The sequence below is a fragment of the Bombina bombina genome, chromosome 5 (assembly GCF_027579735.1).
Source record: "Bombina bombina isolate aBomBom1 chromosome 5, aBomBom1.pri, whole genome shotgun sequence".
In the NCBI taxonomy this organism is placed as follows: domain Eukaryota; kingdom Metazoa; phylum Chordata; class Amphibia; order Anura; family Bombinatoridae; genus Bombina; species Bombina bombina.
Window position 1 is genome coordinate 458,267,482 of NC_069503.1, and position 16,188 is coordinate 458,283,669.

The following is a 16,188-nucleotide window of genomic DNA, read 5'->3' on the forward strand; positions in this document are numbered from 1 at the left end:
CGCAGAAAAGACAACAACAACTCTGTGTGGGAGATTGCTAGCTGAAAAGATGGCGCCTGAACCAGAATGTCGTCCAGATAAGGCGCCACTGCAACACCCCTCAACCGGAGCACCGCCAACAACGCCCCCAGGACATTTGAGAAAATTCTGGGAGCAGTTGCAAGACCAAATGGAAGAGCCACAAACTGAAAATGTTTGTCTAGAAATGCAAACCTCAGAAACCTGTGATGGTCCCTGTGGATGGGAATATGCAGATACGCATCCTTTAAATTAACTGGGGTCATGAACTGACCCTCCTGAACCAAAGGAAGAATGGAATGAATAGTTTCCATCTTGAAAGACGGAACCCTGAGAAACTTGTTTACGCTCTTGAGATCTAAAATAGGTCTGAAAGTTGCATTTTGGGAACGAGGAACAGATTGGAATAGAATCCCAGACCCTGCTCCTGAACTGGAACAGGAACTATCACTCCCATGTCAGAAAGATCCTGAACACAATGTAAGAACGCCTCTCTCTTTATCTGGTCTACAGATAACCTGGAGAGAAAAAACCTGCCCCTGGGAGGAAAAGTCTTGAACTCCAGCTTGTATCCCTGGGACACAATGTCTACCACCCAGGGATCCGGGGCATCCCAAACCCAAGCTTGAGCGAAAAAAGAAAGTCTGCCCCCACAAGATCCACTCCCGGATCGGGGACAGACGGCAACAGTCTTCTTAGATTGCATCCCCTTGCTCCAGGACTAATTGGACTTCCAGGAGGACTTAGACTGTTCCTGCTAGGAAAAGGAAGAGGAAGACTTACCAGAGAAGTTACGAAAGGAACGAAAATTACTCTGACAACCCCTCTGTTTATTTCTCTTATCTTGAGGGAGAGAATGTCCCTTCCCTCCTGTAATATCAGAAATAATCTCAGCCAAAGCCAGCCCAAACAAGGTCTTACCCCTGTGAGGAATAGACAAAAGCTTAGATTTAGAGGACACATTCGCAGACCAGGACTTCAACCATAAGGCTCTGCGCACCAATACAGCAAAGCCAGAAATCTTTGCTCCCAACTTGATGACCTGTAAGGAAGCATTCGCAATAAAGGAATTGGCCAACTTCAGAGCCTTGATCCTATTCTGAATCTCCTCAAGAGGAGTATCTGTCTGAATAGAATCAGACAACACATCAAACTAATATGCTGCCGCACGGTAGCAATACACACCGCAGGCTGCCATTGTAACCCCTGGTGAACATACAGCCTTTAAAGCAATGCCTCCAACTTCTTATCCATAGGATACTTAAAGGAACAGCTGTCCTCAATAGGAATAGTGGTTCTCTTAGCCAAGGTGGAAATTGCTCCCTCCACCTTGGGAACCGTTTGCCAAGAATTCTTGATAGAATCAGCAATTGGAAACATCTGCTTAAAAATTGGAGAAGAAGAAAAGGGAATCCCAGGCTTCTCAGACTCCCGTGCAATAATCTCTGAAACACGATCTGGAAAAGGAAACACTTCCACCGCGGAAGGAACGTAAAAAATCTTATTAAGCTTACTAGACTTCTTAGGAGTAACTATTACTGTTGCGTCAGAGTCATCCAAAGTAACCAAAACCTCCTTAAGCAACAAAGGGAGGTGCTCAAGATTAAACGTGAAGGAAACAACCTCCGAATCAGAAGAAGGAATTACACTGACAGAATCTGAGACTTCACCCTCACTACAGAAGTATCTTCCTTCTCAGACCTAATGGAAGAAACATTTGACATAACTACAACCGAATCAGAAACCTTATACTTCCTTTTGTGCTTCTGCTGCAACATAGAAAAAGCAGACAATGCCTCAGACACCGAGGATATATGAGTAGCCATGTCTTGCAATGAAAATCCAACCTGAGAGGAAACGCAGGGCACTGCATGAGAAGAGAATAACGATTGGGACGTTTGAGGAGAAAGCTGCGGTATAGCTTGAACAGGAAACCCCTGAACAACATACGCCTTATATAATGATGGCTCAGATTCAAAAAGCCTATCCCTGTAATGCAGTGTTCTCTTAATACATGAGAAACAAAAAGGGATTGGTGGTTCCACATTTGCATCCAAACATAAAGTGCAAGTAACATCTTGCAGGGCCTCTTGGTCCATATTTCCCCACAATGAATAAAACAAATAATAAAAATATCTTTATTCAGATATAAGCACTTTCAGAAATAATACCCCCCCCCCCCAAAAAATTAAAGGTTACTGTGTCTTTAATATATAAAGTAACGCTAAAAATCAATGCAAAACGACAGCTCTGAATGAAATCAAGCACCTCTACACCTCAGCAAGCTTTGCTGAGGTGCCTACCTGACCTCCTGGATACCGGAGGAAAAATGACCACTCCTGTCAGCAAAAACGATCCGGACTCAACCCCCTCTCAAACAGGCGACCGCTCTCACAGACCGCAACATCAGAGAAGAGCGTACCTACACAACCTCCCGGCCAGCATGACACTCACTTATCTGAGAAAAAGTCGCCGGGAGTACGCACAACAAACAAACAAAATAAACAAACCCACCAAAATCTGAGACCTAAATGTGCAATATTTCAAATAAATCCTCTTGCAGTGCCCCACTTACTGCCACATAAAAACCTGCTCACAAACAGGAATAATGTCCCAACAGAAACTATACAAGCGACAAATTTTCTGCTCCATCCAGAAAACATAATTTATGCTTACCTGATAAATTTATTTCTCTTGTAGTGTATCCAGTCCACGGATCATCCATTACTTGTGGGATGTATTCCCTTCCCAACAGGAAGTTGCAAGAGGATCACCCACAGCAGAGCTGCTATATAGCTCCTCCCCTCACATGTCATATCCAGTCATTCGACCGAAACAAGACAAGAAAGGAGAAACCATAGGGTGCAGTGGTGACTGAAGTTTAATTAAAAATTTAGATCTGCCTTAAAAAGACAGGGCGGGCCGTGGACTGGATACACTACAAGAGAAATAAATTTATCAGGTAAGCATAAATTATGTTTTCTCTTGTTAAGTGTATCCAGTCCACAGATCATCCATTACTTGTGGGATACCAATACCAAAGCTTAAGTACACGGATGATGGGAGGGACAAGGCAGGAACTTAAACGGAAGGAACCACTGCCTGTAGAACCTTTCTCCCAAAAACAGCCTCCGAAGAAGCAAAAGTGTCAAATTTGTAAAATTTTGAAAAAGTGTGAAGTGAAGACTAAGTCGCAGCCTTGCAAATCTGTTCAACAGAGGCCTCATTCTTAAAGGCCCAGGTGGAAGCCAAAGCTCTAGTAGAATGAGCTGTAATCCTTTCAGGGGGCTGCTGTCCAGCAGTCTCATAGGCTAAGCGTATTATGCTTCGAAGCCAAAAGGAGAGAGAGGTTGCCGAAGCTTTTGACCTCTCCTCTGTCCAGAATAAACGACAAACAGGGCAGATGTTTGACGAAAATCTTTAGTTGCCTGTAAGTAGAACTTTAAGGCAAGGACTAGGTCCAGATTATGCAAAAGACGTTCCTTCTTTGAAGAAGGATTAGGGCACAATGATGGTACAACAATCTCTTGATTGATATTCCTGTTAGAAACCACCTTAGGTAAAAACCCAGGTTTAGTACGCAGAACTACCTTGTCTGAATGGAAAATCAGATAAGGAGAATCACAATGTAAGGCAGATAATTCAGAGACTCTTCGAGCTGAGGAAATAGCCATCAAAAACAGAACTTTCCAGGATAAAAGTTTAACATCAATGGAATGAAGGGGTTCAAACGGAACTCCTTGAAGAACTTTAAGAACCAAATTTAAGCTCCACGGAGGAGCAAAAGTTTTAAACACAGGCTTAATCCTAGTCAAAGCCTGACAAAAAGCCTGGACGTCTGGAACTTCTGCCAGACGCTTGTGCAAAAGAATAGACAGAGCAGAAATCTGTCCCTTTAACGAACTAGCAGATAAGCCTTTTTCCAAACCCTCTTGGAGAAAAGCCAATATCCTAGGAATCCTAACCTTACTCCATGAGTAACTCTTGGATTCGCACCAATACAACTATTTACGCCATATCTTATGGTAGATTTTCCTGGTAACAGGCTTCCGTGCCTGTATTAAGGTATCAATAACTGACTCTGAGAAGCCACGCTTTGATAGGATCAAGCGTTCAATCTCCATGCAGTCAGTCTCAGAGAAATCAGATTTGGATGATTGAAAGGACCTTGTATTAGAAGGTCTTGCCTCAGAGGCAGAGACCATGGTGGACAGGACGACATGTCCACCAGGTCTGCATACCAGGTCCTGCGTGGCCACGCAGGTGCTATCAGAATCACTGATGCCCTCTCCTGTTTGATCTTGGCAATCAGTCGAGGCAGCAGAGGAAACGGTGGAAACACATAAGCCATGTTGAAGAACCAGGGAGCTGCTAGAGCATCTATCAGCGTCGCTCCCGGGTCTCTGGACCTGGATCCGTAACGAGGAAGCTTGCGTTCTGACGAGAAGCCATGAGATCCAGGTCTGGTTTGCCCCAACGATGGACCAGTTGAGTAAATACCTCCGGATGAAGTTCCCACTCCCCCGGATGAAAAGTCTGACGACTTAGAAAGTCCGCCTCCCAGTTCTCCACGCCTGGAATGTGGATCGCTGACAAGTGGCAAGAGTGAGACTCTGCCCAGCGAATTATCTTTGAGACTTCTAACATCGCTAGGGAGCTCCTGGTTCCCCCTTGATGGTTGATGTAAGCCACAGTCGTGATGTTGTCCAACTGAAATCTGATGAACCTCAGTGTTGCTAACTGAGGCCAAGCTAGAAGAGCATTGAATATTGCTCTCAACTCCAGAATATTTATTGGGAGGAGTTTCTCCTCCTGAGTCCACGATCCCTGAGCCTTCAGGGAATTCCAGACTGCGCCCCAGCCTAGAAGGCTGGCATCTGTTGTTACAATCGTCCAATCTGGCCTGCGAAAGGTCATACCCTTGGACAGATGGACTCGAGATAGCCACCAGAGAAGAGAATCTCTGGTCTCTAGATCCAGATTTAGCAGAGGGGACAAATCTGACTAATCCCCATTCCACTGACCTAGCATGCACAATTGCAGCGGTCTGAGATGCAGACACGCAAATGGTACTATGTCCATTGCCGCTACCATTAAGCCGATTACTTCCATGCACTGAGCCACTGACGGGCGTGGAATGGAATGAAGGACACGGCAAGCATTTAAAAGCTTTGATAACCTGGCCTCTGTCAGGTAAATTTTCATTTCTACAGAATCTATCAGAGTCCCTAGGAAGGAGACTCTTGTGAGTGGTGATAGAGAACTCTTTTCCACGTTCCCCTTCCACCCATGCGACCACAGAAATGCTAGAACTATCTCTGTATGAGACTTGGCAATTTGAAAGCTTGACGCCTGTATCAGGATGTCGTCTAGATACGGAGCCACCGCTATGCCTCGCGGTCTTAGAACCGCCAGAAGTGAGCCCAGAACCTTTGTAAAGATTCTCGGGGCCGTAGCCAAACCGAAGGGGAGAGCTACAAATTGGTAATGCCTGTCTAGAAAGGCAAATCTTAGGAACCGATGATGATCTTTGTGAATCGGTATGTGAAGGTAGGCATCCTTTAAGTCCACTGTGGTCATGTACTGACCCCTCTTGGATCATGGGTAGGATGGTCCGAATAGTTTCCATTTTGAATGATGGAACTCTTAGGAATTTGTTTAAGATCTTTAGGTCCAAGATTGGTCTGAAGGTTCCCTCTTTCTTGGGAACCACGAACAGATTTGAATAAAATCCCTGCCCTTGTTCCGTCCGCGGAACTGGGTGGATCACCCCCATTACTAGGAGGTCTTGTACACAGCGTAGGAATGACTCTTTCTTTATCTGGTTTTCTGATAACCTTGATAGATGGAATCTCCCTCGAGGAGGAGAAGCTTTGAAGTCCAGAAGATATCCCTGAGATATGATCTCCAACGCCCAGGGATCCCGGACATCTCTTGCCCACGCCTGGGCGAAGAGAGAAAGTCTGCCCCCCACTAGATCCATTTCTGGATAGGGGGCCGTTCCTTCATGCTGTCTTGGGGGCAGTAGTAGGTTTTCTGGCCTGCTTGCCCTTGTTCCAGGACTGGTTAGGTTTCCAGGCCTGTCTGTAATGAGCAACAGTTCCTTACTGTTTTGGAGCGGAGGAAGTTGATGCTGCTCCTGCCTTGAAATTTCGAAAGGCACGAAAATTAGACTGTTTGGCCTTTGATTTGGCCCTGTCCTGAGGAAGGGTATGACCCTTACCTCCAGTAATGTCAGTAATAATTTCTTTCAAGCCGGGCCCGAATAAGGTCTGCCCCTTGAAAGGAATATTAAGTAATTTAGATTTAGAAGTCACGTCAGCTGACCAGGATTTAAGCCATAGCGCTCTCCGCGCCTGGATGGCGAATCCGGAGTTCTTAGCCGTTATTTTAGTCAAATGTACAATGGCATCAGAAACAAATGAATTAGCTAGCTTAAGTGATTTAAGCTTGTCCATAATTTCATCCAATGGAGCTGTCTGGATGGCCTCTTCCAGAGACTCAAACCAGAATGCCGCAGCAGCAGTGACAGGCGCAATGCATGCAAGGGGCTGCAGGATAAAACCTTGTTGAACAAACATTTTCTTAGCACAACTATCCTCAACCGGGATAGTGGTACGCTTTGCTAAAGTAGAAACTGCTCCCTCCACCTTAGGGACCGTCTGCCATAAGTCCCGTGTAGTGGCGTCTATTGGAAACATTTTTCTAAATATAGGAGGTGGGGAAAAGGGCACACCGGGTCTATCCCACTCCTTGCTAATAATTTCTGTAAGCGTTTTAGGTATAGGGAAAACATCAGTACACACCGGTACTGCATAGTATCTATCCAGCTTACACAATTTCTCTGGGATTGCAACTGTGTTACAGTCATTAAGAGCAGCTAATACCTCCCCAAGCAATACACGGAGGTTCTCAAGCTTAAATTTAAAATTAGAGAACTCTGAATCAGGTTTCCCCGGATCAGATCCGTCACCCACAGAATGAAGCTCTCCGTCCTCATGTTCTGCAAACTGTGACGCAGTATCAGACATGGCTCTCACAGCACCAGCGCGCTCTGTATCTCTCCTAACCCCAGAGCTATCGCGCTTGCCTCTTAATTCTGGCAATCTAGATAATACTTCTGACAGGGTATTATTCATGATTGTAGCCATATCCTGTAAAGTGATTGCTATTGGCGTCTCTGATGTACTTGGCGCCATATTAGCATGCGCCCCCTGAGCGGGAGGCGAAGGTACTGACACGTGAGGAGAGTTAGTCGGCATAACATCCCCCTCGTCGTCTGGTGATAATTCTCTTATAGATAAAGACTGACCTTTATTATTTAAAGTGAAATCAATACATTTAGTACACATATTCCTATGGGGCTCCACACTGGCTTTCAAACATAATGAACAAGTAGATTCATCTATGTCAGACATGTTTAAACAGACTAGCAATGAGACTAGCAAGCTTGAAAAACACTTTAAAACAAGTTTACAAGCAATATAAAAAACGCTACTGCGCCTTTAAGAAGCACAAAACCTGTCTCAAGTTGAAATAACAGTGAACCAAAGCAGTTATACCAACCAAATTTTCACAGTAAATGTATTAAGCTAGCAGAGCATTGCACCCACTTGCAAATGGATGATAAACCCCTTAATACCCAAAACGGATAAACAGTAGAGAAAAAACGTTTTTTAAAACAGTCAAACACACCGTCACAGCTCTGCTGTGACTGATTACCTCCCTCAATATGACTTTTGAAGCCTTTTGAGCCCTCTAGAGAAGTCCCGGATCATGCAGGAAGAAGCAGGAAGACTGAGTCTGAATTTTTACTGCGCAAAAAAGCGCTAAAATAGGCCCCTCCCACTCATATTACAACAGTGGGAAGCCTCAGTTAACTGTTTCTATGCAGAAATTAAGCCAGCCATTGTGGAAAAATTATGCCCCAATAAGATTTATCACCAATATACGTTAAAAAACGATTAAACATGCCAGCAAACGTTTTAAAACACCTTTTTTAAAGAGTATATATCTCTATTAATAAGCCTGATACCAGTCGCTTTCACTGCATTTAAGGCTTTACTTATATTACTTTGGTATCAGCAGCATTTTCTTAGTCAATTCCATTCCTTAGAAAAATATTTTACTGCACATACCTTAGTTGCAGGAAAACCTGCACGCCATTCCCTTTCTGAAGTTACCTCACTCCTCAGAATGTGTGAGAACAGCAAGTGGATCTTAGTTACTTCTGCTAAGATCATAGAAAATGCAGGCAGGTTCTTCTTCCAAATACTGCCTGAGAAAAAACAGCACACTCCGGTGCCATTTAAAAATAACAAACTTTTGATTGAAGAAATAAATTAAGTATAAAACACCACAGTCCTCTCACGACCTCCATCTATGTTGAGGGTTGCAAGAGAATGACTGGGGGAGGAGCTATATAGCAGCTCTGCTGTGGGTGATCCTCTTGCAACTTCCTGTTGGGAAGGGAATATATCCCACAAGTAATGGATGATCCGTGGACTGGATACACTTAACAAGAGAAAATAAAACTAGCACTTACCTCCATGATAATCTGCCCGGCAGCAAGGCAGCTCTCAAGGTTTGAAAGGCATCTTCCCTCATATGGACCTGTGGAAAAGAGAAAAGACTGAGTAGACCTACTCAGGCTTACAAAGAAGGGCAGCAACAAACTACTTGATGGGTACAGTGGGGATTATACCCCACACGTTCCCAAATGCTTAAAAGCCACCACTGTTCTACTGAAGAGACTGACATGGACTACGGCTAGACCCCATAAAAAGATCAAAGCAAACCTGCTCTGATTCTTCAATCAAGAGTTTATTTTTTTAAGCAGACACATAACTTTACCACCTCCTTGCAACTGATACAAGCAAAGAGAATGAACTAGGGATTGTGGGTAGGGGAGTGGTATTTAACAGCTTTGGTGTGGTGCTCTTTGCCGCCTCCTGCTGGTCAGGAGTGATATTCCCAACAGTAATTATGATGATCCGTGGACTCACCATGTCATTAGAAAGAAATACTCTTATTCACTTCTATTGTCAAAATTGACGTCTTCCACTTTTTATCCTCTTGGTTAAAACGTAGCTCCTTTCCATTTGAGCATACCAAGGTAGGCTGAGGTGTGTGTGAACATGCCTTGAGCACTATATGTTATAGCCATTACCAACTAAAGCCAAATTGCTTTAATAAAGATAGTGGCTATACTTTAATTTGTACTTTGAATCAATTTATGGAAAGAAAATGACTACTTTAAGAAGCCAAAAAACTGTGACAACCTTACTTCATTATTTTCTAAGACGTGGCAGCATTTGTATGTGGTCAAAGATATATTTACAAACCCATCTAGTCTACATGATAACCCCACAAAGGGCTTAAGAACATAATTAAAGGGACACTCATGTCAAAATAAACTTTTATGATTCAGAAAGAGCGTGCAGTTTTAAGACACTTTCCAATTTACTTCTATTATCAAGTTTTGTTCAATCTAGTTATATACACACTTTCTGGGAAACAAGATCCTACTGAGCACGTGCACAAGCTCACATGGTATACGTATACTTGTCTGTGATTGGCTGATGTATGTCACATGATACAGGGGGCCGGAAAATTGGAGGAAAAATAAATGTCAGAATTTTTTTTACTGCTTATTTGAAATTCAGGGTAAGTGGTATTGCCTTGTCTTTTTATTACGAATTTGTTAATTATAGAATTCTACTGCATTGGGTGGTCCTTTAAATTAACAGTAGGGAGACATAGAGAATGGCTAGTCCTGAAGGGACACAGCCTGTAAGCCATTCGGCAGCAACAATCACAGCTGGGATGTGCATTTGCCGGTGCTGGTTGGCTGGTAGATAGCTGGTGATTTGTGACTATGAACATATGCCCCTTGTCACTGGCACACAGATGTGTTTACCTAGGTCACTGGAGCTGACATTATTCAGTTTTGCTTAACAATAAATAGCAATTGCTTTTTGCACTTTTATGTCCCTTTAATTGATTATATAAAATATGCAAATTTAAAAAAAGAGTTTAATGTGTCTGAAATATTTGAAACAATTAATGAGAAGGGCAAGATGTTGTACAGTATTGAATACTATAAATTACATTTTTCTCATGTCTACCATTCTTTAACTGGGTGTCTTTGAAGTAGTGCAGCTCATTTTTTGTTTATTTCCACTTATTACAAGATCTAGATTTGAATTTATTTGATGTTTCACAACATATTTTGGAATGTGCATTAAGCATTGACCTTTTAGCTCTGAGTATTTAAAGGAAAACATGGTGCTATGCCAGAATGTTGCTAATTGCACAACTTCAACCAGTTGTAGGAATGAATGGGTAAAGGGTTATCAGGGAAATACTAAGATGGAATACAGATGAACATCAGGAATGCATCATTGCTTTCAGCAGGTACAGAGCAGTATTTAGCAGTGATTCAGAAGCTAAAGAAATGTTTGCATCAAGCTATATAAATGCATAAGTTGGATGCACACAGATCATTTCTGAAATTAGGTATTTCTTAAAGGTATATGAAGATGTTTGGACCACTTTACGGCAGCGGTTGTGCAAAAATGTTATCCATTTGCAAGAGCACAAGATGGCAGCACTTTCCTGCCATGTAGCGCTCCAGATACCTATCAAGGTATCTCCAACAAAGAATATCATGGAAAAAGACGTAGATATTGGAAACCTTTTTTTTTTTTTTTTTTAATTGTGTGCTCTGTCTGAATCACAAAATATTTTTTTGGGGGGATTTTATATCCCTTTAACATTTCTGTATTTGACAATAATTCCAGTATTTGCCTTTAACTTAAATAGACAATAAAAACCTTGAGAACTTCATTAAAAAAAATGTTTGTGTGTACTTTTTTAATCTGAAAGCTGTAAACACACAATGCAGACTTCTCAATGCTAGCCCTGCTACATATCTCTACCTAAATGGCTTTAACAGACAACAATTCAATGCTTTATATACTAACATAATGCCCATGGATAACCTTGCTGTCTACAGAATAAAGTCCACATTGGCTCCTCAAAAATAAGGAAAGTGATGGGCAGAGTTTGGTATTGAAAAACAACTGCAGCAAACGTTGCAGACGTTAATCTGTTTTAATAATGTTGGCTGATTTGCTATCATATTATATAGCAAGAAAAGAGAAAAGGTCTAGTAATGGCAAGTTGTATACTGTCCCTTTAAGCAGGTTATTCACTTGCTTTGCAGTAAACCATAAATATAAACCACACTATAAAATATACTACATAAGATGTAAGCCTAATTGCAATGTTTGCATAAATAAAAAGAGAGAAGCGCTCAACCTGGGAACGAACAATAGCATAATAGCTTGTTCTATGGCTAGTTACCACCCAAGAAGCAGCCTCTTTTTGCTCAACATGTGCCTTTCACAGAGAAGAACTTTCCTGTAGCATATCAGTCTGATCCTGACTTAACAGTGCAGTCCAGCCCCGAAATACAACGCAATCCCTCTCTGAAAGAGAGAAACAGCAAAACCCCAGACGTACGTTTCGGCCTATTGTGGGCCTCATCAGTGAGGTGCAGCCATATCCCTCTAGGCTCACTGAGCAACGGGTCCACGTCTGGATTCCCGCATCACACTTAGGGAGACTTCCCTAAGTGTCATAATTTGCATAAATAAAAAGAGAGAAGCGCTCAACCTGGGAACAAACAATAGCAGAATAGCTTGTTCTAGAGGCTGCTTCTAGGGTGGTAACTAGCCATAGAACAAGCTATTATGCTATTGTTCGTTCCCATTTTGAGCGCTTCTCTCTTTTTATTTATGCAAATTATGACACTTAGGGAAGCCTCCATAAGTGTGATGTGGGAATCCAGACGTTGACCCGTTGCTGAGTGTGCCTAGTGGGATATGGCTGCACCTCACTGACGAGGCCCACAATAGGCCGAAACGTACGTCTGGGGTTTTGCTGTTTCTCTCGTTCAGAGAGGGATTGCCTGGTATTTCGGGGCTGGACTGTACTGTGAAGTCAGGATCAGACTGATATGCTACAGGAAAGTTCTTCTCTGTGAAAGGAACATATTGAGCAAAAAGAGGCTGCTTCTAGGGTGGTAACTAGCCATAGAACAAGCTATTATGCTATTGTTCGTTCCCAGGTTGAGCGCTTCTCTCTTTTTATTTATGCAAATTATGACACTTAGGGAAGTCTCCCTAAGTGTGATGCGGGAATCCAGACGTGGAACCCGTTGCTCAGTGTGCCTAGAGGGATATGGCTGCACCTCACTGACGAGGCCCACAATAGGCCGAAACTTACGTATGGGGTTTTGCTGTTTCTCTCGTTCAGAGAGGGATTGCCTGGTATTTCGGGGCTGGACTGTACTGTGAAGTCAGGATCAGATTGATATGCTTCAGGAAAGTTCTTCTCTGTGAAAGGCACATATTGAGCAAAAAGAGGCTGCTTCTAGGGTGGTAACTAGCCATAGAACAAGCTATTATGCTATTGTTCGTTCCCAGGTTGAGCACTTCTCTCTTTTTATTTATGCTAATTGCAATGTTGCCTATTGGTCTAACACACAAGTATTAAAAAATATATTAAATGCATACTAAAAAGACAATGCAAAAGCACTTAGGGGTCGATTTATCAAAGCTGAAGCTGACAGGGGAGCATATATGTGCCCCTGTCTGCTTCAGGCGGGGCAAATTTCCCCATAGGAAATTACCATTGCACACAAGCGCTATTTTGCGTGCTATCCCCCCCCGTGCCTGTGATTGGCTGTGTGCGGGCAGGAGCTGTCAATCTCCATAGTCGGACTAGACTGCGGAGATTGAATTTCGCCACCTTGGAGGTGGCGAAGAGGTTAGGAAAGCAGCGGTCTAATGACCACTTGCTTGTTAAATACGGCGAGCAGGTTCTTGTGAGAACGTGCAGCTGGAGGGGCTTTGATAAATCGAGCCCTTAGTCTGACTTTCACATGGAGAAGTAGATTTTTTTTTTATGACAAATTTTGAAGTTAGTTAAATTTTCCCTCCCACTGCATCATTTGACAACCAACAGCCAATCACAAAAAAACAAGTTTGTGCTTTAAATAGATTTTTAGCGTACTTGAAAAAACATGTGTGATAATGACTTATTTTTAAATTACTCCCTGAAAATAATTTGTCATTAAAATTACCATGACACTTACCATGATGTCACCCTTAATAAGTTGAGCTGGCTCAATAGCAATGACAATTCTGCTTTGGTTTTCTGGGCCAACATTGCTATAAAAAAAAAAGAAAATATCATGTTTAAGTGTCCCATGTAGGAGAATTGTTGCATGATAAACTATCAACACATACAACTTACTAAATTCCTGATGTGTACACTGGCTGCATTGCCTGGTAGATCTTTAGAAAAGGCCGACACGCTGAAGAACACAAGAGGAAAATCAGATGAATTGTTTTGGGGTTTTTTACATTTACTTCTTATATTACACAGCACAATGCATTAAAAAATAACAAGAAACACAGAACTATGGCTATCTCACTTCTCACTAGATAAACAAAACTCACCTCCACCTGTATCAAAACTTGGAATTCCATGGATAACAACATAATGCAGGAATATGGGAGTAGCATTCATTTTCTCAATTCCAGAAAGAAGCCCATTCAGAAAACTGACATACCTATGACATAAATATGAGATATAAAAAGCCAGTAATAAAAAACTGACATACCTATGACATAAATATGAGATATAGAAAGCCAATAATATCTATATGTTAAGTATCTATAGAACAAGCTTTTGCTACAGCACTTTCTCACATTCTTCTAACCTTAAAGGGACACTGTACCCAAATTTTTTCTTTTGTGAATCAGATAGAGCATGCAATTTTAAGCAACTTTCTAATTTACTTCTGTTATCAATTTTTCTTCGTTCTCTTGATATCTTTATTTGAAAAAGAAGGCATCTAAGCTGAGGAGCTAGCAAATTTGTGGTTCAGAAACATGGACAGCATTTGTTTATTGGTGCTGCCCAATCAGCAAGGACAACCCAGGTTGTTCACCAAAAATGGGCTGGCATCTAAACTTAAATTCTTGCTTTTCAAATAAACATACCAAGAGAATGAAGAAAATTTGATAATAGGAGTACATTAGAAAGTTGCTTAAAATTGCATTCTCTATCTGAATCACAAAAGAAAAAAATTGGGTACAGTGTCCCTTTAAAATAAACCATACAGTCATGTATGCCATATCATAGTTCCTACCATTTAACTTGGCCAACACCTTCAGATATTACTAATTAAAAGGAATAGTCTAAACATTCATGAATCAGATAGAGCAACTTTCTAATTTACTCCTAGTATCAATTTTTCTTTTTCTGGTTCGGCTCCTAAGCTTTACATTCTTGCTTTTTCAAATAAAGATACCAAGAGAACAAATAAATATTTATAATAGGAGTAAATTAGAAAGTTGATTAAAATTGTATGCTTTATCTGAATCATGAAAGTTTGATTTTGACTAGACTATTCCGTTAAACTCCCATCACATAAAACATGAGTAACTTGTTATCTAGACACTGCTAGTCAAGTCATTTTGTCAGCAAAGGGTCAGATCAAACCTGCTCATTGTCCGATCAAACCTGCTGAGGTTGATAAGTAATGACTTATTCAACCCCAACATTAAGATATTTTATTACAATTTTGGTTTAAAAAGAAAGTTTTAGTCTGGTACAAAATCTTTTTGATGAACCCAGAATTCAAATCTGTTTTTTATTTTATTTTTGTATCATCACACTAACTATGAAACTGTCAGAAAATAACTTTAAGAATGTTTAATTCAATTTCATACTAAAGACCTATTAAAAGAAAAGTAAACCATAAATATATATATTCTATACATATAGGACCCCAAAAATCCATAATTTAAGCTACCTTTTCTGGGATGGCTGCATTAATATCGATACTTTATCATCATAGAATTTCTTCATTGCAAAGCGATCAAGAGCTTGGTCAGCACTAAAAAAAAGGAAAAAATTTAATTTATAGCAGAAAATAAAAAAAACAAATGTATGCTTACCAGATAAATTCCTTTCCTTCCGTTTAGGGAAATACAATACCTGGCCACCAGGAGGAGGCAAAGACACCCCAGCCAAAGGCTTAAATATCCCTCCCACTTCCTCATTACCCCAGTCATTCTGCCGAGGAAACAAGGAAAAGTAGGAGAAATATCAGGGTATAAATGGTGCCAGAAGAATAAGATAAATAGGGGGCCGCCCTTAGACAAGAAAAAACGTGCGGGGGCAGTGGACTCTCCCTATCCGTAAGGAAAGGAATTTATCGTGTAAGCATAAATTATGTTTTCCTTCCTAAGATAGGGAGAGTCTACGGCTTTATTCCTTACTGTTGGGAAAACTATACCCAAGCTCCAGAGGACACTGAATGAATAACGGGAGGGAACAAAAAGGAAGAGGCAGACCCTTTTCTGAGGGCACCACAGTCTGCAAAACTTTTCTCCCGAAAGCTGCTTCAGCCAAAGCAAAAACATTAAACTTGTAAAAATTAGAAAAATTATGTAAGGAGGACCAGGTAGCCGCCTTACAAATCTGATCCATAAAGGCCTCGTTCTTAAAGGCCCAAGAAGAAGCCTCTGCTCTAGTGGAATGAGCCATTATTCTCTCAGGAGGATGATGTCCCGCTGTCTCGTAAGCTAAGCACATGACACTTCTTAACCAAAAAGATAGGGAAATCGAAGTAGCCTTCTGCCCCTTACGCTTCCCCAAATACACAACAAACAATGAGGAAGATTGTCTAAACTCCTTAGTAGCCAGAAGAAAGAACTTCAAGGTGCGAACAACAACATCCAAATTGTGAAGTAAACGTTCCTTCAATGAAGGAGGAATAGGACACAAGGAAGGAACCACAATGTCTTGATTGATATTGCGATCTGTCACAACCATAGGAAGAAAACCTAATTTAGTACGTAAAACTGCCTTATCTGCATGAAAAATCAGATAAGGGAACTCACATCCCAAAGCAGAGATCTCAGAAACTCTCTGTACAGAGGCAATAACCATTGAAAAGAGAACCTTCCAAGATAACAATTTAATGTCAACGGAATGCAGAGGCTCAAACGGAGCCTGTTGCAAAACACAAAGAACAAGATTTGCCTGGTATTTCGGGGCTGGACTGACCTTACTTGGCAGGATCAGACT

General features: G+C 41.5%; 1 protein-coding gene across 1 annotated transcript in view; it reads right to left on the reverse strand.

The window, feature by feature from the left end:
- The window catches only part of TNS3 (tensin 3), a 588,043-nt gene that overhangs the window by 252,131 nt on the left and 319,724 nt on the right, over window positions 1-16,188 (reverse strand). Inside the window, exons 11-14 of the mRNA XM_053714333.1 lie at window positions 14,909-14,992; window positions 13,548-13,660; window positions 13,342-13,402; window positions 13,181-13,256 (exon numbers count right to left, since the gene is read on the reverse strand). Coding sequence (XP_053570308.1) covers window positions 13,181-13,256; window positions 13,342-13,402; window positions 13,548-13,660; window positions 14,909-14,992 — 334 coding nt within the window. The remainder of the gene's footprint in view (window positions 1-13,180; window positions 13,257-13,341; window positions 13,403-13,547; window positions 13,661-14,908; window positions 14,993-16,188) is intronic.